The sequence below is a fragment of the Onthophagus taurus genome, chromosome 6 (genome assembly GCF_036711975.1).
Source record: "Onthophagus taurus isolate NC chromosome 6, IU_Otau_3.0, whole genome shotgun sequence".
Taxonomy (NCBI): Eukaryota; Metazoa; Arthropoda; class Insecta; order Coleoptera; family Scarabaeidae; genus Onthophagus; species Onthophagus taurus.
In genome coordinates this window covers 12,994,677-13,020,757 of record NC_091971.1, presented here as the reverse complement: position 1 = coordinate 13,020,757, position 26,081 = coordinate 12,994,677, and the positions used below count along the sequence as shown (strand labels likewise).

Genomic DNA, 26,081 nt, shown 5'->3' with positions numbered 1-26,081 from the left:
GGTGTTTGAAAATGATATATATCTCAAATTAAAGCTAAAACGTTATACTTTATGATGGTGTATAAAAACAATTATGTGTAATAATAAATATTTCCTACAAGAATAGATTAAAAATTGCTTTAAAAAAAAACTTTAAATTTGAAATAGTCAAAGTTTTAAAAAATCACTCCATCTTTATTTTTGGGATTTAAAGCATGATATATATCTTAAAATAAAGCTAAAACGTTCTAGTTTATGATACTCTATATAAACAATAAAATGCAATAATAAAAATTTCTTGGAAAAATTGATTAAAAAATATAATATACTTAAAATTGCAAATTTGTAACAGCCAGAACTTTTAAAAGTCACTCCATCTTTATTTTTAGTAGCTGCAAAATGATATATATCTCAAATTAAAGCTAAAACGTTGTAGTTTATGATGGTGTATAAAAACAATTATATGTAATAATAAATATTTAACACAACAATGGATTAAAAATTGCTTCAAAAAATAAACTTACAATTTGAATTACTCAAAGTTTTAAAAAATCACTCCATCTTTATTTTTGGGTTTTAAAGCATGATATATATCTTAAAATAAAGCTAAAACATTCTAGTTTATGATACTCTATATAAACAATAAAGTGTAATAATAAAAATTTCTTGGAGAAATTGATTAAAAAATATAACATACTTAAAATTGCAAATTTGTAACAGCCAGAACTTTTAAAAGTCACTCCATCTTTATTTTTGGTAGCTGGAAAATGATATATATCTCAAATTAAAGCTAAAACGTTGGAGTTTATGATGGTATATAAAAACAATTATGTGTAATAATAAATATTTAACACAACAATGGATTAAAAATTGCTTAAAAAAATAAACTTACAATTTGAATTAATCAAAGTTTTAAAAAATCACTTAATCTTTATTTTTGGGATTTAAAGCATGATATATATCTTAAAATAAAGCTAAAACGTTCTAGTTTATGATACTCTATATAAACAAAAAAGTGTAATAATAAAAATTTCTTGGAAAAATTGATTAAAAAATATAATATACTTAAAATTGCAAATTTGTAACAGCCAGAACTTTTAAAAGTCACTCCATCTTTATTTTTGGTAGCTGGAAAATGATATATATCTCAAATTAAAGCTAAAACGTTGGAGTTTATGAAGGTGTATAAAAACAATTATGTGTAATAATAAATATTTAAAATAATGGATTAAAAATTTCTTAAACAAATTTTTCTTATGATTAAACGTCTCTTTGAATCGATATTTCTGTTGAGTTATGAATTTAAAATGTCTTATTTTAATAGAAATAGCTATCTTGTTGTAGTATTGAGAACATAACTTAATTCATCCTGGTATCTTCTGCGCTGCCAAACCTTCCCTATGTAGTTGCGCTGGTACACCAAGATAGTCTACACATTTAGTGTAGTTTGGTAGTTTCTAATGCTAATGTTAGCTCTAATTTTAGTTGTTATTCAGAGTTATATCGGTGTACATTTTTATTAAACTAAAACTAAAACTAGCATATAATGAAATTTTTCATATAACGAAATTTTGGCTATAACAGACACTACCTTTCCCGTATTAAATCGTTATATCGCAATTTTACTGTAATTTCAATTCTTTTAAATTAATAAACTTTTTGATAATTAGCTAGAAAGTTTTGAAAGCTTCGAAACGCTGCCAAAATTTAAATATTTATGTCGATGTGAATATTTTTTTTATGCGGCGACTTTGGCTTAAATTTAAAACGTCTCCTGGGGAATTTGGAGTGGATCCAAAAAGCCGAACCGACCGAAAACGGAAGTTGGACCGTTCCATCCTCGCCACGGGCCTCTCCAAATTTATGGCCATCGGTGAAATGGGCCAGAACGGCAGCTCCAAGTTCACGCAGTTATCCACTAACTCCCCTTGTTTTATTTTTACCATTTTTTTTTTTGGGAAACGTTTTATGCGACTTTTTTTAAAGAAATAAATAATGGTTTTGTAATAAAACTTTAGATTTGGGTGTGTGTTTTAATTAACTAAATCAAATTGATACAATCCGATATAATTTTAACAAATCAATTTTTGGACCGGAGCGAAATGGAATTGCTATGGCCTGGATATTAACGCACGTTTCGGTTATATTTCCAAAATTGTATGGTTTGTGGTATCACGTCCAACCTCTATGTATTCATACAATATCGGTACGTGATACGCAATTTTTGTTAATAAACTATAAAATTAATTATTTAACTCCATTAAAACTAAAAAGAAGTCGTAATTGAGATTTTTATTTTTATTTCAACAATTGGAAAGTAAAACTCATCTCTTTCTACTGACAGAAACACGTAGAAATCGGTTTCCGAACGACTCAAGTTAAATCAAGCTCTCGACCGCTTCCTTATTCTTTCGCTTTGGGAACAAATTGCTCGGAAAAAGATCGAAAAGGTGTTGAACAAGACTCTGGAGAGAGGTGGGTTTAAATGAGGAGCAGAACGTTTTGTTTCGATGAGGTAGGTTAAAGAGACTCTTTATTTAGAGTGAGAATCGTTAAATTTAGGGTAAACTTTCTCTTCGTCGGGAAATGGACTTATTAGCAACAACGTTGGAAGTTTAGGATTTTGGTGCAGCAACTTCATTTCTTGTTTTAAAGCTAAGCTTAAAATGTAATCTCACGTTCAAGTTCCGTTGGTAAATTCAAAGTGTTTAGTACGTGTAAGCTTATACGGTTTATAAGCTTCGTAAATTTCTTTTTGAAGATAATTAAAGAACTTTTTTCTATTACTTTTAAAACTAGCATAAACTCGAACTCTGATGAGGTAATTTAAAATTCTTCTCGCGCGAACTTCGATCGTTTTCCATAAAAATTTATCGTTGATCTATTTTATGCACATCGGTGAACGGTTTCCGTGCGAAGAAAACTTCTTTTGCAGAAAATAAAATTTTGAAAAAAATAATAAATCAATCACTCACCGTCTCGATAGCCTTTTCCAATCGGAATATTTCCTCTTGCAAAAGATGTAGAGTACCCGTTTTGCCTCGATGTCTTGCAAACGCCGCGGCACAGGCACTGTGAATGCTGTTCACCCAATTCTCGAGTTCGACCTGTAAATGAACGGATTAAAATCGACTTTGAAACGGTAGTCAGCATGCCGATAGGGTTCATTTGTAGGATAATTGGGTTTTCCTGTAGCCTTTGAAGGTTCCCGACTGAAAAAGAGGCACCCAAAATATGCGAGTGAGGTTGATTTTCTTTTTTAAATCAAAAAAAAAATTTTTTTCCTTGAAAAAGTATGAGTACATTTTTAAGAGGGTGGAATTTCTTCATCAAAAAGCTAGTAATTAGTGCACCACTTTTCTTAAGCCTTCGAAAAAAAAGGAAAAAAAGACTTTTAAAAAAGACTTCTCCTTTTTATTCCTATTATTTTACGGTTAATAATTTTTCTTGTTATTTTTTAATTGGTAGCTGCATTTTTAAAACCATTTATATTGTTTAGTTGAATTAGCACGAGACTTCCTATTGAAAAGGGGCCATGCTGTGACACTCCGTGAAGCAACACGAAAACGTTAAGTCCTCGGTGTCAATCGGCGGTTTTGTTCAGAAGGGCCACACAGAAACGACTCGATGTTATTTGTCTGTGGAGTAAAATTCCCCTGCTTGCTTTCACGTATAATTGGACAGGACTGATCCTGTTAGGTAACGAAAGAGTGGCAGTTCGACTAGTTGAGATCCTTTAAACTCTCTTTTAAAAGCAAAGAAGTGGAGTTTCTCAAGTAAAAGGTTTCTTTAAAGGAGTTCAAAGGAATTTTTTTTAATAAAAGACAAAAGTTATTTAGATATTTTTTTAAATATAGCTTTAAAGATTTTGTTTGTTTGTTTTAGATAAGGTGTTATTAAGCTCAATATAATAAAAAGAACCGTGATGATTCTTATAGCTAGCAAGACTATCACAATATTAATTTTAATACAAACGTAGTAAACAAACATGGACAAGTACTGGCGGTTGTGCCAACAAATATACTACAGCACGTGTTGTTTTAGCATATGTTGCTTGTTAGGAGAATCCTTCTATATCCCTAGCATTAAAATTGCTACAAGTTGCTACTTTGGATTATCTAGCAATGAGTGGCCAATATTACATTTAGATCTGCATTTTCAAACCTACCAATTGACCATTGTGCAACCGTTGAATCCATTTTGATAGTGTACGAGTCAACATAACTGTTATTAATCTTCTGAATTTCTGAGAAAATTGCATAAAAGACTGAAGGATAGGATTTAGACAACAAATTATCGCAATCAATCGGAAATAGCAAAAACCTTAGCTGGAATACCAATAGGAAGTAGAATATAGACTTCCCCATAAGTTGCAGCATAATAATAGTAAACCTATAGGTTGAAGAAAACGTGGGAATCACAAAAATGGTCATGAACACGTTTGGGAAGAAGCACAGAGCAGTCAAGAAGATATAAAACAAAATCAGACATTAGCAAAGGAAGTCTGTGCAACAATGAGTAATCAAGAAGTAAAGATTAAATTGGAAGAAGTCCTAAAAGTTTGACAAAACTACAATGAATTTAACCTCTAGAAAAGGAGTAAGAGTTAAAATTCTATTATTCCAGCAAAAATTTAAAAAATCCTAAAAAAAATCAGAAAAGAAAAGAGCCCAGAGATAACAATATCACGCCAGAAGGAAATGAGAAGAACCGATCATAAAATGGGTTGGGCAATATTCCAACAGCAGTGTAGCCAACCCAACCCAACACAACCGAACTCAACCTAACCCAACCGAACTCAACCAAACCCAACCCAAATATACGAAGTTATCTCTCAAAAGACCAATTTGGTTTTACGAAAGGGACATCTACTAAATAGTACATGCAATAGAGGAGGTTCTCAACCAGGACGGAAAGATTCAGAGGGAAAAAGAGAAGAGTCATGTTGATCCCGCTAGGCTTTAGAAATGCATTCCAAGCGGCACCATGAAAAAAAATCATAGATGCACTGGAAAGAAAATGGGAACTTGGGAAAATGAGCTACCTCGATGAACGGTACTTGGAATATGAAGGCATAAAGTGCAATATCACTAGGGGAGTTACGCTGTATCATACTGGGTCCCTTGCTGTGTAACGACTCTTTGGATGAAATTCTAGAACCTCGACAACAAAGCAAAAATGTCAAAAATATAGCATACGCCGACGACCTTGTCGTTATAGTAAGTGGATGGAGTATAGACGAGCACAAAGAAGTATAAACAGTTTAATAAAATATATGGAAGATATGAAACTAGAAATAGCTCCAGAAAAGAACACAGCTAAATATATTGCAGAAAAGCGGACGAAGTGACAGAGAGGCAAGAGTAAAAGTAAAAGATTAGCCTAAAGTATTTAGGAGTCCCTAAAGTATTTGGGCTCAAAGAACCATAAAAACTCTATATATAGTTATAAGACTACATAATTATAGGTCCAAGGGCTGCGAAAAGAAAGTCAATTGCCTCCATAATCTATTCACAAATGTTGTACGCAAGTAAGGCTTTTTGCGATGCATTGACAGTTAAAAAGCATCTCATAAGGCTGACTCAACTACAAAGAGGCATACTAATACAAACTACTAGCGCGTACAGAACAGTCTCTAGCCAGGTTCTCTAGGTAGTCGAACATACATCACCCTCCCACGTAATAGTCAGAAAGAGAAAATCAAAATACAAGCAAAATTACGACGAGAAGCGACAGATGGAAAAAAATAACAACAAGGTCCGATGGACAAAACAAATCCTTCCTGATATAACGAAATGGCAACTAATGAGTGGACTTGGATGCTTTAGGGCATATCCGTACCGGCATAATCGGGCAGAAATCGAGATGTGCGACTACTCTTGAAGAACTGATGGTGCATATCACAACTTTTTTGAATGTGAGCGCTGGAAGAAAGAAAGAGAAAAAGCTGCTAGTACTCTAACACCGGAGAGATGGGTGGCGAAAATGCTAAATAGCAAGATGGGTGAAAATGATGGGTGGAATAGTTGAATATAGTGGAAAGATTCGATAGTGATGTGATAAGCACGAAGTAGAGGGAGGACAATGAAGAAAAAAACAAGAAAGAAGCAGACTCCAGCAGAAGACTTTTTTTATTAAATTCCCACACACCCAGTGGGAGAACTACAAGTGGGTTGGGGAGCAAACCAGGAGAGAAGAAGAGGAGGGGGTTTGTAGTTAATCCCCTCTCCTGGCCAGGTACACTGTATTATATTGAACCCAACCCAATCCAACCCAACTCAAATACATGATACGAAAGGAGAAGATAATGGGAATAGTAAAGCGTAATGGACGTCAAATAATCAAAATAATTTTTTTTTGGTGAGAGTATGAAGCAGAGATGATCCAGTACTTGATCTGTCTGGATGAAGTACTACTTAATCTACTTCAGAACAAACTATATATCTAGAAACAATCCTTGCAGAAAACAATGAACATTAATATTGATAACAGCAAACTTATCCATGTCACAACAAAGGATTAGATATGGGGATCAACTTGAATATCTTGAAACAATAATTAACAAAGATGGACGAATAAGGGACGAGGGCAGAAACAACATTAATAGTTTGCACAGCTATAATAGTGAAAATCCTAGGTAATGTTTGAAATATCGTAATCTTAAATGAGGTGTATGATTCATCAGAATAGATCAAAATAGACAAGATCAAAAATAGATTGTGACTATACCAAAAATCAATAGTTAAGCAGATGAACCCCACGAAAAGTATTTGAAATAAGGTCAGATTAGCCATATGGCATGTTAGTATTAAGGAGTTGTCAAGGAAACGGAGAAGTGGCGTTTGAGACAAATAAAAGTTTATTTCAAGACATGAAATAAAGAGTATAACTCCAAAAATAATTGCTATCATCAATAATAAATGGCTGGAAGTAAAGAGGTATCAATATGATGTGAATGGATCAAATCAACTTTCAAGAAATTCTGCAAAAAAGTGTGCAGATTAATTCAAAATTTGATGATGAGGTTACTGACAAACGTGACAAAAGATTAAGTGAAATTACAAACACTGAATGTGTCTTAGGATATATCCCAAGTTATATCGAATAAGAAATGATGGTAATTACATAATGCAGGAATCCCAACGTGGCATGGTATTGTGGGATTAGCTGATTTATTATTAAACGAATATAAGCCTCTTTTGCGACAAGAAACGTTTCTGAAAAAACCCCTCTTATAAATAGTCGTTATTAAGAATTAGAACCTGTCTCAAGTTTGAAGGAACGCGAATAATCTCTTCCAGTCTCGAGAAAGCCTTAAAAATAATGTAATTTTCTGAACGATTCGAGCCCATAAATAATATCTATATAAACACTTAAATTAAATGATTAGGAGCATGTCATTTAGGTAGTACATTAATACTGTGATATTGGTTGCATAGTTGCAATGATGACGTCGGGTACGATAATTAATTAACACACTGTATATGAATTGACTGTATTGGTTATAATAATATACAGTGTACAGGGTGTCCAAATTTCGATGGGTTTGCAGGGTATCTCAGTTATTATGAAAGGTAGAAAGTTGCGGCTTTCGCGAACCTGAGCTACTTTTTTGTGAAACTTACAATGGCGCAAACCAAATTTTCATAGCACTCTTCGTTTTTGATATACAAAATTCAAAATTTACGATTTTCAGACACCCCTGTATGTCGGCTATCCGGAAACGTAAAAATGGGTTCTAATAGATTTTTTCACGTAGAATCCAATGGTGCGTAGAATTTTTCTAGTCATCAAGGGTTTTGAGTTATAAAGAGTTAAGTATTTTAGAAGTTGAGTATTCAGTATTTGAGTTGTGTTTATAACTCAAAAACCGTGATGACTAGAAAAATTGTACGTGTACCATTGGATTCTACGTGAAAAAATTTATTAGAACCTGTTTTTACTTTTTTACTAAGTTTCCGGATAGCCGAGATACAGGAGGTGTCTGAAAATCGTAAATTTCAAACACTCCCTGTATATCAAAAACGAAGAGGACTATGAAAATTTGGTTTGCGCCATTGTAAGTTTCACAAAAAAGTAGCTCAGCTTCGCGAAAGCCGCAACTTTCTATCTTTCATAATAACTGAGATACCCTGCAAACCCATCGAAATTTGGACACCCTGTACATATTTATGCACACTTTTTAAAATCCTTTTTAAAATCTTTTTTTAAATCCTCTAAAAAGATTAAAATCATGTATGTAAAATCCTTCGAAACACTAAATAACTTGTAATAACGTTCTCTCTCGGTCATTTTATTTCCACGACAATAGAATAGATGTAATATTTATTAATGCTAGTTTTGTGTTAAATTACATGGTTCCAGTAATGGTTCTCTATTCGAATTCCGAGCACGTAAATATCTATTTACATGACAAACTACCACTCAACTTAATTGGTAGTACAGACAGAGATCATAATTTAGTAGGGTTCTGTTACCTAAATTACGTTTGGTATAATAAAAGGAGTTCCGAGAAAAAAATTATTAGTTACAAGGAAAAATATATTCTCAAAAAAGTTGTGTGCTTAAAGATACCAACTTGAAATGGTATTTTTATTAAATTATCCTGGTAATAAAAATGCAATTTACAACGAAATCGATGGTGGTAAACTCACCTGGCAAGGTGCTTGGAAGAGATAGGCGTCACCGAAGGCCGTGCTCAGGCAAAATATGTAATCTCTCTTCGGGTGCTCGGGAATGGGTTGCATTATGGCACCGTCCACGATAATGAGATGTTTTGGGGCTGCTTCTACCGATCGACCCTCCCTCGAATCGCAAGGGTAAAAGAGGAGCGTCGTTCCTTTCAAGCACACCCAGTAGCCTTTCCATCCACGTTTCCTCGCTAACTCTATTTGATGCTTCTTTCTCAATAACCATTTCTTAACACTCAAAAATCTAAAACAAAAAAAAATTTCTTTTGCAATCAATTTTAATTAATTAATATTGTATCTATGATGTTGAAATCACGTGGTAGAGGAAGTTAGCTCAGCTGCAAAACGGGGGAATTTCCTTTAACGCGATTATTAATTACTTCTACCGGGTCGGGGGCAAATACTATTAATTGAACGCCTAGGGAGAGTCCCAACAGTGGAGGTCGTAACCACAGTTCGGGCTGCAAAAACCCCCCTCTTCACAGTTAATTAATATTTCAACGCGTCGTTCGCGCGATTTACGTCCTCGATGGTACTACTAGGGATGGAGACGTCGGCGTCGCGATGACCGACGCCTCGTAATTGTCCCCGTAATTTGGCCGTTATGAACCGAAGCGAGAACTTTCTCATAGAATTAATGGGCAAAACTTTATCTCTACTTTTGTGTGCATATCCGGCTCCTCCACCATAATATATATCAACAATTTTTTATAACTTTATTTACATAACCTTTTTTTTATTTGCTGATATAAAATCAACAACGTAAAATATAGCACGCACTTTTCAATTAACACTCTAAAAAGTAAACATAACAGGTGTAGTGGTGGAACGGATAATTTTATAAAATCGTATAAAATCCAGTTCTTGGAATATGACTGAAAATTTTCCAAAGTGTTAATAAAAGTGTCCTCTCTCCAATGAACCAACCCGTTTTGAAATATAACTTAGTTTTTGAGAAAACAATATTTGAAGTTTTGATAAAATTTTAGATGTTGCAATTTTCATCGATAATTTTCAAAATTCGCTATAAAATTAATTTCTTGAGGATCCTTGTGGAAATATCACCAATTATTAATTAAAGTATCCTCTTTTTAATGCAACAAGCCGTTTTGAAAAATCACTTTCAGTTCTTGAGAAATAAATTTTTGAAATAATCGACAATTTTCTCAAATTTTGCAATTTTCGTCGATTAAGATTTAAAAATTCGTATAAAATCCATTTCTTGGAATATGAGTATGAAAATTTCCCAAAGTGTTAATAAAAGTGTCCTCTTTCCAATGAACCAACCCGTTTTGAAAAATAACTTTTGGTTTTTGAGAAAACAATATTTGAAATTTTGATAAAATTTTCGATGTACAATTTTTATTGATAATTTTCAAAATTCGCTATAAAATTAATTGCTTGAAGGATCCTTGTGGAAATATCACCAATTATTAATTAAAGTATCCTTTTTTTAATGCAAAAAAACCGGTTTGAAGAATCACTTTTAGTTCTTGAGAAATAAATCTTCGAAATGATCGACAATTTTTTCGAATTTTTCAATTTTCGCCGATTAAGTTTTAAAAATTCGTATAAAATCCATTTCTAGGAATACGAGTATGAAAATTTTCCAAAGTGTTAATAAAAGTGTCCTCTCTCCAATGAACCAACCCGTTTTGAAATATAACTTTTAGTTTTTGAGAAAACAATATTTGAAGTTTTGATAAAATTTTAGATGTTGCAATTTTCATCGATAATTTTCAAAATTCGCTATAAAATTAATTTCTTGAAGGAACCTTGTGGAAATATCACCAATTATTAATTAAAGTATCCTCTTTTTAATGCAAAAAGCCGTTTTGAAAAATCACTTTCAGTTCTTGGGAAAAAAATTTTTGAAATGATCCACAATTTTTTGAATTTTCAATTTTCGCCGATTAAGCTTTAAAAATTCGTATAAAATTCAATTCTTGGAATATGAGTATGAAAATTTCTCAAAGTGTTAATAAAAGTGTCCTCTTTCCAATGAACCAACCCGTTTTCAAAAATAACTTTTGGTTTTTGAGAAAACAATATTTGAAATTTTGATAAAATTTTCGATGTACAATTTTTATTGATAATTTTCAAAATTCGCTATAAAATTAATTTCTTGAGGATCCTTGTGGAAATATCACCAATTATTAATTAAAGTATCCTCTTTTTAATGCAACAAGCCGTTTTGAAAAATCACTTTCAGTTCTTGAGAAATAAGTTTTTGAAATGATCGACAATTTTTTCGAATTTTTCAATTTTCGCCGATTAAGTTTTAAAAACTCGCATAAAATCCATTTCTTGGAATATGAGTGTGAAAATTTCCCAAAGTGTTAATAAAAGTGTCCTCTTTCCAATGAACCAACCCGTTTTGAAAAACAACTTTTAGTTTTTGAGAAAACAATATTTGAAGTTTTGATAAAATTTTCGATGTTGCAATTTTAATCGATAAATTTCAAATTTCGCTATAAAATTAATTTCTTGAAGGATCTTTGTGGAAATATCACCAATTATTAATTAAAGTATCCCCTTTTTAGAGTTTCTTCGTTAGTTAAATCAGCATTAAAAAACTTCATTTTATATCTTGTATCCAAATAAGTTGACATATCTTATCAGCTTTCTTATTCATTTTATTTATATGCAAATATCGCAATAATGCGGCATTGTAGGGTATCACTTCAGAAATGTACCAGAAATACGTACATTTCTTCGAGTTGGATTCTATAAGCAATAATATTTACTTTTAAATATATGTTGTATTAAATGTATGATATTAATAGTATGATTCAAAAAATATATTGTCTGTTATCGAGATTTTACTATACTTTTTTTCTTTATTACACGGGAACAATTTATTCATGCATATGTTGGGAGCTTATCTTCGCAAATGTAACCGGAGTATTAATCGCGTCATAAAACGGATTTTCGTAGCTTATCGCTCGGACCATGTAAGCCCTTTTCTAAAATTTATAGGATATTACTAAAAGGAGCATCGACGACAATTTTGCGTCGCCCCCTTTTCCGTTAGGTAAAGGATACAACTATTCAGCTGTAAAGCGACGTATTCCAGGACGAAACCGAATCTATTGTTTAACTGAAAGCCCCACAAAGCTTTCTAGAGAAATGTGAAATGGGACGTACTTAAACCAGACTCCCCTGCAACTATGACAACCATAAGTCTCCGACTGTTTAATGTTAACGGTTAAGAGATAGTTTAGCCCCCCATTCAAATTTCAAACGATACGTTAAATTTGTAATTGGAGAGTATCAACTTAACGATTTTTTTTATCATCGCCCGGGTTTGGTCCCTTTTGTAATTCCACTTTTGATATGCGGGTAGACGGGAACGTTTGCTGCGCATTTACTCTGGCTGTGCAAAGGGATGCACTTAGAGATGAAACTGGGCTATTGTTTTACATAAAGTGCCTTTGGATTGCGAGAAACGGGAAATGTCGAAATGACTCTCGAATGTAGATTCCAACTATCAAAATCAACATACACACAAAGTGATTTTGAAATAGACGTCTCAAACAAAGAAAAATGATTTGATAATGATTTCTTAATAATTTTATATTCCGCCGTGGTTGTCGACACTGTTGGCCCGATTTTGGAATTGATGGCGTCCGAGTGGGTCAGACCGCATTGCGGAATAGCTTCCTCTTCCGTTGCCGGGGGCGCAGCTGGCTCACGCCCCTACGAGGAAGCGACGCGAACTTAATTTTTCGTGCCCAATTAAAATTCGGGAAACTCACGACGTGCACGATTTAATTATCGGAAATCCCAGACTACGGGATTAATTAGAAGCAAAGAGTCGTCGATTTGTTACGCGTCGTTCTTTCAGCACCGAGTTAGTTTAAAATAAAACCATGTTACCTGTTATTAGTGATGGAACGCATAGTGATTTTGCGAAAAGCCGGATACCGGATATTCGGCACCCCTTTGGCCGGATATCCGGCATATCTATCATTTCTGAAGTGATAACATTGCCACATTATTGCGATATTTGAATAAAAATGAAAATAATAAGAAAGCTGATAAGATATGTCAACTTACTTGGATCCAAGATACAAAATAAACTGTTTTGATGCTGATTTAACTAACCAAACAACTCTAAAAACTGGATTCAAATATATGTATAAGAGCATATGTAGACCTAGAAAGAAAATGCTTGAGTATTATCTCTAAGATTAGACACCCAAACAACCTGCAATAAAGATTTATTTCTCTCTCTTGTCGTTTATTTAAAAAAATTATTTCTCAAGAACTAAAAGCGATTTTTCAAAACGGCTTGTTGCATTAAAAAGAGGATACTTTAATTAATAATATGTGATATTTCCACAAGGATCCTTCAAGAAATGAATTTTATAGCGAAATTTGAAAATTATCGATTAAAATTGCAACATCTAAAATTTTATCAAAACTTCAAATATTGTTTTCTCAAAAACTAAAAGTTGTTTTTCAAAACGAGATGGTTCATTGGAAAGAGGATACCTTTATTAACACTTTGGAAAATTTTCATAGTCATATTCCAAGAAGTTGATTTTATATGAATTTTTAAAACATAATCGGCGCAAATTGCAAAATTCGAAAAAATTGTCGATCATTTCAAAAATTTATTTCTGAAGAACTGAAAGTGATTTTTCAAAACGGCTTGTTGCATTAAAAAGAGGGTACTATAATTAATAATTGGTGATATTTGCACCAGGATTCTTCAAGAAATGAATTTAATAGCGAATTTTGAAAGTTATCGATGAAAATTGCAACATCGAAAATTTTGTCAAAACTTCAAATATTGTTTTCTCAAAAACTAAAAGTTATTTTTCAAAACGGGTTGGTTCGTTGGAAAGAGGACAATTTTATTAACACTTTGGAAAATTTTCGTAGTCATATTCCAAGAAGTTGATTTTATATGAATTTTTAAAACATAATCGGCGAAAACTGCAAAATTCGAAAAAATTGTCGATCATTTCAAAAATTTATTTCTGAAGAACTGAAAGTGATTTTTCAAAACGGGTTTTTGCATTAAAAGGAGGATACTTTAATTAATAATTGGTGATATTTCCACAAGGATCCTTCAAGAAATTAATTTTATCGCAAATTTTGAAAATTTTCGATGAAGGATCAACATCGAAAATTTTATCAAAACTTCAAATATTGTTTTCTCAAGAACTAAAAGTTATTTTTGAAAACGGGTTGGTTCATTGGAAAGAGGACACTTTTATTAACACTTTGGAAAATTTTCATAGTCATATTCCAAGAACTGGATTTTATACAAATTATTAAAATTTAATCGGCGAAAATTGCAAAATTCGAAAAAATTGTCGATCATTTCAAAAATTTTTTTCTCAAGAATTGAGAGTGATTTTTCAAAACGGCTTTTTGCATTAAAAAGAGGATACTTTAATTAATAATTGGTGATATTTCCACAAGGATCCTTCAAGAAATTAATTTTACAGCGAATTTTGAAAATTATCGATGAAAATTGCAACATCGAAAATTTTATTAAAACTTCAAACATTGTTTTCTCAAAAACTAAAAGTTATTTTTCAAATCGGGTTGGTTCGTTGGAAAGAGCACACTCTTATTAACACTTTGGCAAATTTGATATCCGTTCCACCACTAGTTGTAACCATTTTGAATTAAATTAAGTTTTTTTTCTTCCAACACATCCTCTTCCAGTTTGCCGGAGTTTTTTTAACTCTTTGAACAAATCATATTAATTCTGCAACATTTCTTTCTTTTTGTACTGGCAGATATATGTCTTTTATAGATGGATCTAACATCACTGTGCGGATTATGTCTACGATAAGCTAAATGACAGAGCTGATGATATCTGTTATATTTCTAACGCAACTCTTAACAGGTATATCCAACTATAAGTTCATGATCATAAGTTGAACATTTTCATTGGGTTGGGGAAGGCTTTTTTGAGAAAAATGCATTTGGTTGTGAAATGTTGATTAATTGTACTAATACATCATCAAGATATACAAAAATAAAGTTCTAACCTTTGATAAATATTTTTTTTTTAACGTTTGAGCAGCATTATGTTAAGCTAAAATGGGAATATATAAGAGTTTAATAAGACCAGTGGTAACGTACTGATACAAAACATGGACGCTACTAAAAAAACCGAAGAAGAACTAAAAAAGTTCAGAAGAAGAATACTACGAAGGATATTTGGTCCAGTACAAGAAGAAAATAACTACTTCCTGCTTGCAGATGGCTTGTGGAAATTACTGTAGATTTTACTGCTTGCAAAAGACTAGACACTACTTGGGAAGACTATTGATTGCTTTCAGAGGACTAGATACTGCTTGGGTAGATTACTTTCTGCTTGCAGAAGACTAGATACTGCTTGGGAAGGCTACTTTCTGCTTGCATATGGCTATTTACTGCTTGCAAAAGACAAGACACTACTTGGGAAGACTATTGATTGCTTGCAGAGGACTAGATACTGCTTGGGTAGATTACTTTCTGCTTGCAGAAGACTAGATACTGCTTGGGAAGGCTACTTTCTGCTTACATATGTCTATTTACTGCTTGCAGAAAACTAAATATACTCCCTACCCCGTATTAATCCGTTATATCGAGTATTTACAAAGAAAAAAAAAATAGAAAGAAAAAAGTTCAGGTACAAAATTGAAAATTGAAGTGAAATAGGAAATACCATCTAATGGTTTCCCGCTGCAGAACAATTTAATAATCCCAAGGCATCAATTGAGAATTTTCGTGGGAAAGCGATTTCCCGCCTGTCAATTTCGCGAAAATACGAACATCTGCGCTACCGTATGAAGTAATGAAGGAAGTGAACAATAGGAAGCCAACCCAAATTGACTTGTATTATCCTCCTCATGTCGTGTTAAATCAATAATAATAATTTATATGTTAAAACATTATATTAAAAAATTTTAAATTAAAAAACTAATCTATTTTATTAAATAATAGTTACATAATACAAAATAGAAAATAAATCAGGGCGTAGTGAATAATTTTCCCGCATGTTACCAAAGTTGCAATATTAACGTTAAATGGAGCTTTGAACGTATCCGCTTGAACTTGCCATTCGATTTGACCACAAAGCGAGGTAAAGTGCTTATTGCAAACGGTTTGATTATTGCAAGACGAGCACGGTTCGCCATCGAGATAAACTGGTTCGTTCTCGATGTTCCCAGCGGGATAATACGTGCAAACGACATTGTACGTTTTCATTTTCCGTTTTTGGGAGTTAAACGACACCCTTGAGCAACCAACGTATTTCGTGTTCGCCCACAAAACCTGCGTAACAGTCAATAATTCGTTCGGCATAGACGATTTAGTGAACTTTGTAAAAATTGACGTGTTTAATAGATTCGTGTGAAGGAAAAATTGAAAGATACTATGCGCTAAATATCTTTTTCCGGTTTCTTTCTTTGAAATTCTTTCGTCTCCTTGCCATACGATATGGCTGGTTCGGCCTCTTACGGAATTCATGCACTGGTGAGTATCTAATAAACACTGCGACGCCCAACATTCGGAAATAAATTCCAGTTCCTTATCGTATGTAAGGATTTGCATATTGGAGGAACCCATTGGAAGATGTTTCTCTTTTCCGGAAGCTATTTTATTACGGACGATGTTGTGCATTTCGACCAGAAGTTCTCTTTCAGAATCGTTCATGTCATATCTTTGTACCGGAGGGTTACACATTTCCCCGAATCCAAATTTCTGATAACTACAACAGGCGTGGGGCAAATCTCCACATGACATACCACAAAAATGATTTCCAAGTACTGAAAGGCGCACAAAATATATTAAAAGCGTTAATATTTTGTACATTTTAATTTTTTTTTGACTGACTTAAAACGTTAGCTTTGTCAAAAGTGTCTAATAAAAAAATGTCAACCTTGATAACCTAAATTAGGATTCGTTAAAAGCTACCATTTAGGGAAGGAAACGGAAGCTCGGCTACGTAATTTCCGTGACGTCATTCACGCGAATACGTCCCTATTTACACCTGCTAATAGGAAATCCATTAACAGTACTAATGTTAACACTGTCAGACGTAATTACATATTGCGTATAAACCGATCGTGTTGGATCGTTTTAGGTAATTACCTTGTAAATACCAAAGTCGTATATCTCACATAAATCCTCTTTATTTAAGGGGGTATGCCACCTTGAAGACTCGAAAATAATAGGAATTTTTTTGCAATCAGACGAAAGAAGTTTTCTAAAAACGGGTTGCAGGGTGTGAATAAGCCACTTTTCTAGTTTTAAATACATATTTTATTTATTAACAGTTATTAAAATTGCACTCGCTAGATGTCGGTAATGTTAGGCTTGCAAATCGTGCAGGGTCATACTGTGCGCAGGATTTCTCCCAACGCGTAAGTCGAATAATTAAAACTTGAATACGATTACTTTAGTAAACTCAAAAACTAGGGAACTACGTAGGATTTTTAAAAAATATTCATTTTTGACGAAATGGTGACGATGTTACAAGAAATATCGTATTTATCGATAAAAAAACGTACACAAAAATGAGAAATATCCATGTTGCAAGTAAAAATGAAACTTGAATATGAAAATAAAACGAAATATGTGAACTTCGAACTTGCAAAAATTATTTAATTTTAATCGGGACCGGTTTCGAAGTTTACAACTTCATCCTCAGCCGAAAATGTCAAAAAGTGAAGCCAACAAGTATAATTTTGAAATGTTGAAAAGTTTGAAATGGTGAAAATTTTAAATCTTATATAATACCCAGAAATGTATCGTTAAATTTATAAAACCTTTGATAAATCTTTTTTTGAACGTTTGAGCAGCATTACGTTAAGCTAAAATGGGAATATATAAGAGTTTAATAAGACCAGTGGTAACGTACTGATACAAAACATGGACGCTACTAAAAAAAACGAAGAAGAACTAAAAAAGTTCAGAAGAAGAATACTGCGAAGGATATTTGGTCCAGTACAAGAAGAAAATAACTACTTCCTGCTTGCAGATGGCTTGTGGAAATTACTGTAGACTTTACTGCTTGCAAAAGACTAGACACTACTTGGGAAGACTATTGATTGCTTGCAGAGGACTAGATACTGCTTGGGTAGACTGCATTATGCTTGCAGAAGACTAGATACTGCTTGGGAAGGCTACTTTCTGCTTGCATATGGCTATTTACTGCTTGCAAAAGACAAGACAACACTTGGGAAGACTATTGATTGCTTGCAGAGGACTAGATACTGCCTGGGTAGATTACTTTAGTAAACTCAAAATCTAGGGAACTACGTAGGATTTTTAAAAAATATTCATTTTTGACGAAATGGTGACGATTTTACAAGAAATATCGTATTTATCGATAAAAAAACGTACATAAAAATGAGAAATATCCATGTTGCAAGTAAAAATAAAACTTGAATATGAAAATAAAACGAAATATGTGAACTTCGAACTTGCAAAAATTATTTAATTTTAATCGGGACCGGTTTCGAAGTTTACAACTTCATCCTCAGCCGAAAATGTCAAAAAGTGAAGCCAACAAGTATAATTTTGAAATGTTGAAAAGTTTGAAATGGGGAAAATTTTGAATCTTATATAATACCCAGAAATGTATCGTTAAATTTATAAAACCTTTGATAAATCTTTTTTTGAACCTTTGAGCAGCATTACGTTAAGCTAAAATGGGAATATATAAGAGTTTAATAAGACCAGTGGTAACGTACTGATACAAAACATGGACGCTACTAAAAAAAAACGAAGAAGATCTAAAAAAGTTCAGAAGAAGAATACTGCGAAGGATATTTGGTCCAGTACAAGAAGAAAATAACTACTTCCTGCTTGCAGATGGCTTGTGGAAATTACTGTAGACTTTACTGCTTGCAAAAGACTAGACACTACTTGGGAAGACTATTGATTGCTTGCAGAGGACTAGATACTGCTTGGGTAGACTGGTTTCTGCTTGCAGAAGACTAGATACTGCTTGGGAAGGCTACTTTCTGCTTGCATATGGCTATTTACTGCTTGCAAAAGACAAGACAACACTTGGGAAGACTATTGATTGCTTGCAGAGGACTAGATACTGCCTGGGCAGATTACTTTAGTAAACTCAAAAACTAGGCAACTACGTAGGATTTTTTGAACAAGTATAATTTTGAAATGTTGAAAAGTTTGAAATGGTGAAAATTTTAAATCTTATACAGGGTGTCTCAGCGAGACCGGTCATTAGACGTTTCTGGGATTCTAGAAAAATTTGCTCCAGCGGACATTTGTTCAAAAAATCATAGAACACTCAATTTTTGAGGTATCAATTTAGGATTCAGAACATGCTTAAACAACATGATGGAGTATGTTTTGGTGCCGAGAATGGTTGTCTAGATCGTTTGGTCACTTTACTATGATACGTTAACTTTTCGAAATTTGGAAGCACCATAACTTCATTTTTTTAAATGACACCCCCCATATTTTATTATTTATTCGTCTTCGGCGTCTCATTTTACATCTTTTATATTCCATATGTCCTATGCCTAACATTAATAGTTTGAGAAATAATTAGGGTTTTTTGAAAAATGCTCACATATCATATGGATATTAACCTAGTGTGCCATGGAGAACAAATGTTTAATGACTTATTGATAAACGTCAAAGTCTAATTTAGGTTGTTTGATGCTTGTGAGTCTAAAAATAAAAAGTGGATATTAATAACGTAAATAATGTTTATACAAATGAAGAAATCCATAATTTATTTTTTGTGCACGAAAAGTGCGACAAAGTTCTTAGTAGTACTTGCAGAATGTTTAATGAAAATTATCCACATTTATCTCCGATGACAAAAGGTAAATTTAGAGGAATAGAAGCAAATTTTTTGCATTTTGGACGAATTAATCACGTGTTAAACTGACCAAAAAATGTAGTAGATAATGCAACGGTAGAGTTGAATACCTTGGCTTATTTCGAGCCCAGTCCCAACACCTCAATTCGAGATGCCAAAGAAGATCTGGGAACCATACTACGAACTTTGTCGCGCTTTTCATGCAAAAAAAATAAATTAAGAATTTCTTGATTTGTGTAAATATTACTTTCGTTATTGTTATCGATTTTAACTCGTTTCAGTACTAATATTAAGGGACATAACAGATAATTATTAGCTCACATGCATCAAGTGACGTAAACAAATGAGTCTTCGACAAGAACTCATTGAGAAGACTTGTTTTTCATGGCACACTAGGCTAAATATCCATATGATATGTGTGCATTTTTCAAAAAACCCTAATTATCTCCCAAACTATTAATATTAGGTATGGGCCATATGGGATATAAAAGATGTAGAATGAGACACTGAAGACGACTAAAAAATAAAATATGGGGGGTGCCATTTAAAAAAATGAAGTTATGGTACTTCCAAATTTTGAAAAGTTAACGTGCCATAGTAAAGTGATCAAACGTTCTAGACCGCATTTCTCGGCACCAAAACATACTCCATCATGTTGCTTAAGCATGTTCTCAATCCTAAATTGATATCCCAAAAATTGAGTGTTTTCTGATTTTTTGAACAAATGTCTGCTGGAGCAGGTTTTTCTAGAAAAATTCGAATAACTCGAGAACGACCGAATCAAATTGCAAAAAGTAATGTTATTTATAAACCTTGAAAACAAACAAATTCAAATATGTAAAAATATACAGGATGTTCCATTTAAAAAAATAAAGTTGGTGGCAACTTCCGGTATAACCGGAAGTGCAAGAAATCTGTAAATATTTTAGACGAAGAGATCGTAATTGATAATACTTAAGTCTAAATTCTCAAATTTTTATTTTCGCCAGAACCCCAGAAACGTCTAATGACCGGTCTCGCTGAGACACCCTGTATAATACCCAGAAATGTATCGTTAAATTTATAAAAAAAAACAAAATGGAGGAGATATAAAACGTGATGCGTATAATAAAGTTACAATGAAATGATACAAAAATGATGGTTGAATATAAAGAATTTTTCATGAAAACGAAACAAATGAGGCATCAAAAAACAGACGTGACCATCTTGGCGGAGCGAGAAGAAGAGCATATATATGTCTATCTAATATGACAATGCCCGCTCCCTTATCAGCCCTGACAAAAACAGCATCATTAAGTTTCAGTTTTCGTTTTATTGATTCGATACATTTCCAGTTATTTAAGTTATTTTTGTCAACTTTGTTAATTATTTTAGTTTTGTTATTATTATTTAGGAAATGTATCAAATCAATCAATCGCTGTATCAATTAGAGCAAATTTGTGACCATTATTGAGTAGATTTATTTCATCTTGGCTAAATTGTACAGGGTGCCCATTATGTATGGAATATTGTATACAGCGTGTCCCGTATCTTCCGCATCAGAGCATTATACGGTTGTAGAATACATTATTCTGAAGCGATCTTTCTAATAAAATTTTTTCGAAATGTTTATAATAACCGCACGGGAACTGTTTAACGACGACCAATAACGGACAACTTTGATTCATCGAAAAAGTTTATTTCTCTTTCCATGACGAATCTATTGGTGAGTACACGTGGGAAACGAGTTATCATCGGCGTAGCGGACCGGCCGAGGGTGGCACCGATTACCTGAGTCTGATTTGCGATCTGCTGATTGGACGAAAAACAGTTCCTTTAAACAGTTCCCGTGCGGTTACTATAAACATTTCGAAAAAATTTTATTAGAAAGATCGCTTCAGAATAATGTATCCTACAACCGTATAATGCTCTGATGCGGAAGATACGGGACACGCTGTATATCTTGGCAAGTATCAACTTTATAAAAAAACATTTTATACAAAAGTTGGTTAGTATTTTATTTGCCATAATAAGACACCATTCAATTGTTTTTATTTCAGAAAACAAATGAGCAACGAATAACATTTAATTTTTTTTAAATGGCAATGTACCCGTTTATTAGGCTTATTTGATAGAGATTTCTTTTCTCTTTATGATGACGTAAAATTTTTGTACCCTTACATCAGAAAATTTTTGCATAAAATGTAAAAATTGTTTATTAAGAAAATTTAACCAATAACATTAATCTAGATATCCGAGATCGTCAACTACCTCGAATTATTACCGTAAATTAAATCTACATACAAAATAAAACAAATAAACTAAAAATTAGTGTAAATGAAAATTATTAAACTTTGAAGACAAAACGAAATTAGCACTAAAATGGTTTTCACGACAATAAATGTTCAAAATGTTCACCATTAACTGCAAGGCAGTGGCCCAATCTATCATAAAAGGCTTGAAAAGAATTTCTTAGCGATCTGGGAGAAATAGCTGCAGCTTCGTCTTTTATTCGTTGCTCTAATTCTGTCAGATTTTGAGGTCGGTTTACATAAACTTTAGATTTTAAATATCCCCAGAAGAAGAAGTCGCAAGGTGTAAGATCCGGAGATCGGGGTGGCAACTCTACAGACCCTCTTCTGCCTATCCAACGGGCCGGAAATACCGTATCTAAATATCGGCGTACATCTAAATGATAGTGGGGCGGTGCCCCATCTTGTTGAAACCAAAGATCATCAAGATTTTCTTGGCAAGCTGGGATAATTTGCTGTTGCAATAATTGTAAATAACGGTGACCAGTTAGAGTACCTCGAATAAAGAAAGGTCCAATTATGTGATCTGCACAAATTCCCACCCATACGTTTAATTTCTGTGGTGTTTGAGTATGATTTTGAATCATTCAATGGGGATTTTTAGCGGCCCAATATCGAGAATTTTGCTTATTTACATTACCATTTAAACAAAACGTAGCCTCGTCAGAGAAAACCATATTATTGAGAAAATTTGGATTGCTGTTGATTCGCTCCATCATAAATTCACAAAATTCAACACGTCGACCGTAGTCATCTTCGGATAATTCTTGCAATAAAGTCGGTTTGTACGGATGTAAATTTTCTGCATGTAATATTTTGTGTATTGAACCTTTACTTAGAGCATGGTTTAAACATAACTGACGAGTTGAAATGTTTGGATTTTCTTCGATTTCTATGAGAATATCGATCTTTTTATCTTCATCTGTTGCAGATCTCTGCGGACCAGTCTTTGGCAGATCTTTAACGTTACCAGTTTCCCTAAAACGTTTCGAAGTTTTGCTAACTACTGACTACTAACTACTTTTCTTTTTTGATCTACCAACTTATTTAAATAAACAAGATTCTGTCACATTCAATAGCTTACATTTAATTGTTAGGACAAATAAGATTTCGGATATCTAGATTCATGTTATTAGCAAAATTAACTTAATAAACTGTTTTTACATTTTTTTCAAAAATTTTCTAGTATAAGGGTACTAAAATTTTACGTCATCGTAAAGAGAAAAAAAATCTCTATCAAATGAGCCTAACGAAAGGGTACATTACCATTTAAAAAAAATTAAATGTTACTCGTTGCTCATTTGTTTTCTGAAATAAAAACAATTGAATGGTGTCTTATTATGGCAAATCAAATATTAAACAACTTTTGTATAAAATGTTTTTTCGTAAAGTTGATACTTACCAAGATATATACTATATTCCATACATAATGGGCACCCTGTATATTCGTACAGTTCTTAAACTGATCTGTCATGGCTTTCCTGTTTTGTGAAAAATTGTTCTTTTTTAAAATATTCAATCCCTCTTTCTTCTTTAAATTATTGAATTTATTGTTCTTCTTTCTTCTGTCTTTATAACCGAAAATTCTGGCCTCACTTTTTGCCTGTATGAGTATTTCTTCAATTTCTAAATGATGAAACGTAGAGCGTAAAGTTCTTTGAGTGATTCCAAGTTTTTCATAAGTGTTGTTGAGATTTATAAAGTGTTTCTTCTTCGCGCCCCGCAGTATTTTTTTAATTATTTGATTTTTTAACTTTGGATTAAGATTATGACATTTGATTTTAGCAAAATTTGGAACAATATTCTCTTTGATGCAACGATTAATGAAATTAACATGATTTTTGATGATTTCTACCTTTCTGATTTGAAAAATGTTGTTTCCAGAAAAACGCGTTTAAAGTTTTCGAATGTAAAAAATTGTATATTTTTTCTACATACATCTAATCAGCGATTCCTGCACCATACAGCTGTCCTTCTTGGAGCTTATTTTCATCTTCTGCAGCTTTTCTGTCTGACAGTAGGCTTCTACGAGCTTCTTTAACCTCAGCAGTCATGGAGCGCAAGCAATGCGATTTCAATCCGTTTCATGACAAAAGTCGAAGTACGATTTTCCGGTTGTTAATTTCAGTGCTTGCATTATTTCCATAATGCTTGTAAGACCGTCATTAAAATTGCAAGCAGCTATATCAGACGCAATGTCAACTTTCTTGCCACTATGAATAGTTTTTGGTGCGATAGATCATAACGCGGCGTTGTAACTTTCATTGCTGTTTTGCGTATACTCTATAATTGGATTGTGAGTGTACTCATCGATTTCTGACACAGCGTACGCTTTTTGCCAGGAACACCACGAGTCAGCACCAAGTGGACAAATGTCATGCTTTGGAGTTTCATCTGTTGAAATTTTATGATACAAAGTAGCCCAGATCTCTTTTTTCATGTCCTTCACGGAATCGCAATTTCTGCGAATAGCCAATCCATAATATAAGGAAAGTTCATCAATTAATTTTTCTGTTAATTTTGCTTTGCCTCTTAATCCGCGGGTGTTTCTTTTTAGATTTTATGTTTTATGTTTTTTTTTAACTTTTTTGTACAACAAGGTCAAAATACCTGCATATACAATGGATAAAAAATGAAACAAAAAGTGGTTACAGAAATCTTAGAATTTCCGGTGAGGTGTGTTACAAAAATCAATATTTTAGGCAGAAAAACATTCCGCAAATGTTTTCTGTCAATGGATTCTCATTCTAGACAGTATAAAGAACACTTTTAAGCAAAAAAAAAACCTCCTTAAGTAAAAATAAATAAAATTATGGTTTAAATTGAGTCTTGATTCTATGGAACTAAAAGCACATAAAGTTGTACGTGAATAGGATACATTATTCACACACCATCTTAACATGCTAGAGGGAACTTGGTGTGTCCCGACTGTCCGCAATTTTATTGACAAGATAAATCGTGTTTCCACATCCGATTCGACCGAAAACGACGTCACAAAACAAAAAAAAAAAATCGATCGTTACGAATGAAAAGTTGGATCTCGATTTTCGGTAGTGCGAATAGAATTGGAAGCGAAAAAAATCAGCGTCGTTAATCCTCGAAGCAGGACTTCATTTTCTCGTAGAACTTTTTCCCCGAATAAAGAGCACGCTCTCATTGATGTAAAACAAATTGAGACGACGACGAAAATTTTTGAACAAAGAACGGTGGAAAACCGATCATTTCTAAAAAATCGTAAAAAAGAAAAGTGCGAGTAAAGTCGTAACCGTCGACAGTAAAAATAGCTATCAAACATCAAACTTAAGTAAGTGGGTCGTTTTGATTCGCAATAAAGTTAAGCGAATCTTCATTTAAATTTATTGGACTTTCTATTTTGTATGTGTTAATATTATTACTTACCCTGCTTTTCGTACAGCTCCGGTACAATTAAAAGAAGCCGCCGCAGTACCAGTTTGTTTAGCCTTGTAAGGCGAGTTCATGACGCTTTCACCATCATCTTCATCAGAGATGGCCGTAGTCAAAGACATGCGGTCATCATCCGAAATCTATAACAATTTTTAAACATTAAAAAGTTTCATTAACATATGATTATATTGATTATATTGTATGTAAGTATGTATTTCAAACTCGAAAAAAACATAAAAACATATACTATAACCTCATTTATGATTGTTGGAGTATCTAGGATAGTGATGGAACGCATAGTGATTTTGTGAAAAACAGGATACTTGATATTCGGCATCCCCTTCGACCGGATATCCGGTTATCCGGCATATCTATCCGCCCATTATGGTTATATGTTGAAATTGTTAATCTTTCTTTCCATTACTGATGATTAAATAAAATTTTTATTGTACTTTAAAATGGAATTCTTTCTATATTAAACCATCCTCAGAAGGACAATGGTTAAATTACGAGTAACCTATACTCTATATCGGTTCTAAACATTATTTTTTTTAAATTAAATTAAATTAACCTTCTTAAAATCTTAAAAATTTACTCTTGTGTAACGCGTGTTTGATTTTCTATATAATTTTTTATTTAGTGAAATTTTAAGATGTTAAGAAGGTTAATTTAATTTAATTGTAAGAAAATAATGTCTATAACCGATATAAAACTATACTCTTAATTTAACTATTGTCCTTCTGAAGATGGTTTAATATAAACCAAAACCGGCACAGGAAATAAATAAAAAGAATTCCATTTTAAAGTATAATAAAAATTTTATTTAATTATGGTTATAATTTCTGGTGCATTTCTGAATGTTCTCTTAACTCTAAATTAATAATTGGTGATATTTCCACAAGG

The 26,081-nt window shown here is 32.9% G+C and overlaps 1 protein-coding gene across 13 annotated transcripts in view; it reads right to left on the bottom strand.

Annotated features, from left to right (window-relative positions):
- Positions 1-26,081, bottom strand: part of LOC111417827 (still life) — a 159,711-nt gene that overhangs the window by 37,003 nt on the left and 96,627 nt on the right. For all 13 annotated transcript variants that reach the window (XM_071196979.1, XM_071196978.1, XM_023050213.2 and 10 more), the window contains 3 exons: positions 25,173-25,318; positions 8,634-8,913; positions 2,955-3,086 (listed from right to left, as the gene is read on the bottom strand). In XM_071196979.1, coding sequence (XP_071053080.1) covers positions 2,955-3,086; positions 8,634-8,913; positions 25,173-25,318 — 558 coding nt within the window. The remainder of the gene's footprint in view (positions 1-2,954; positions 3,087-8,633; positions 8,914-25,172; positions 25,319-26,081) is intronic.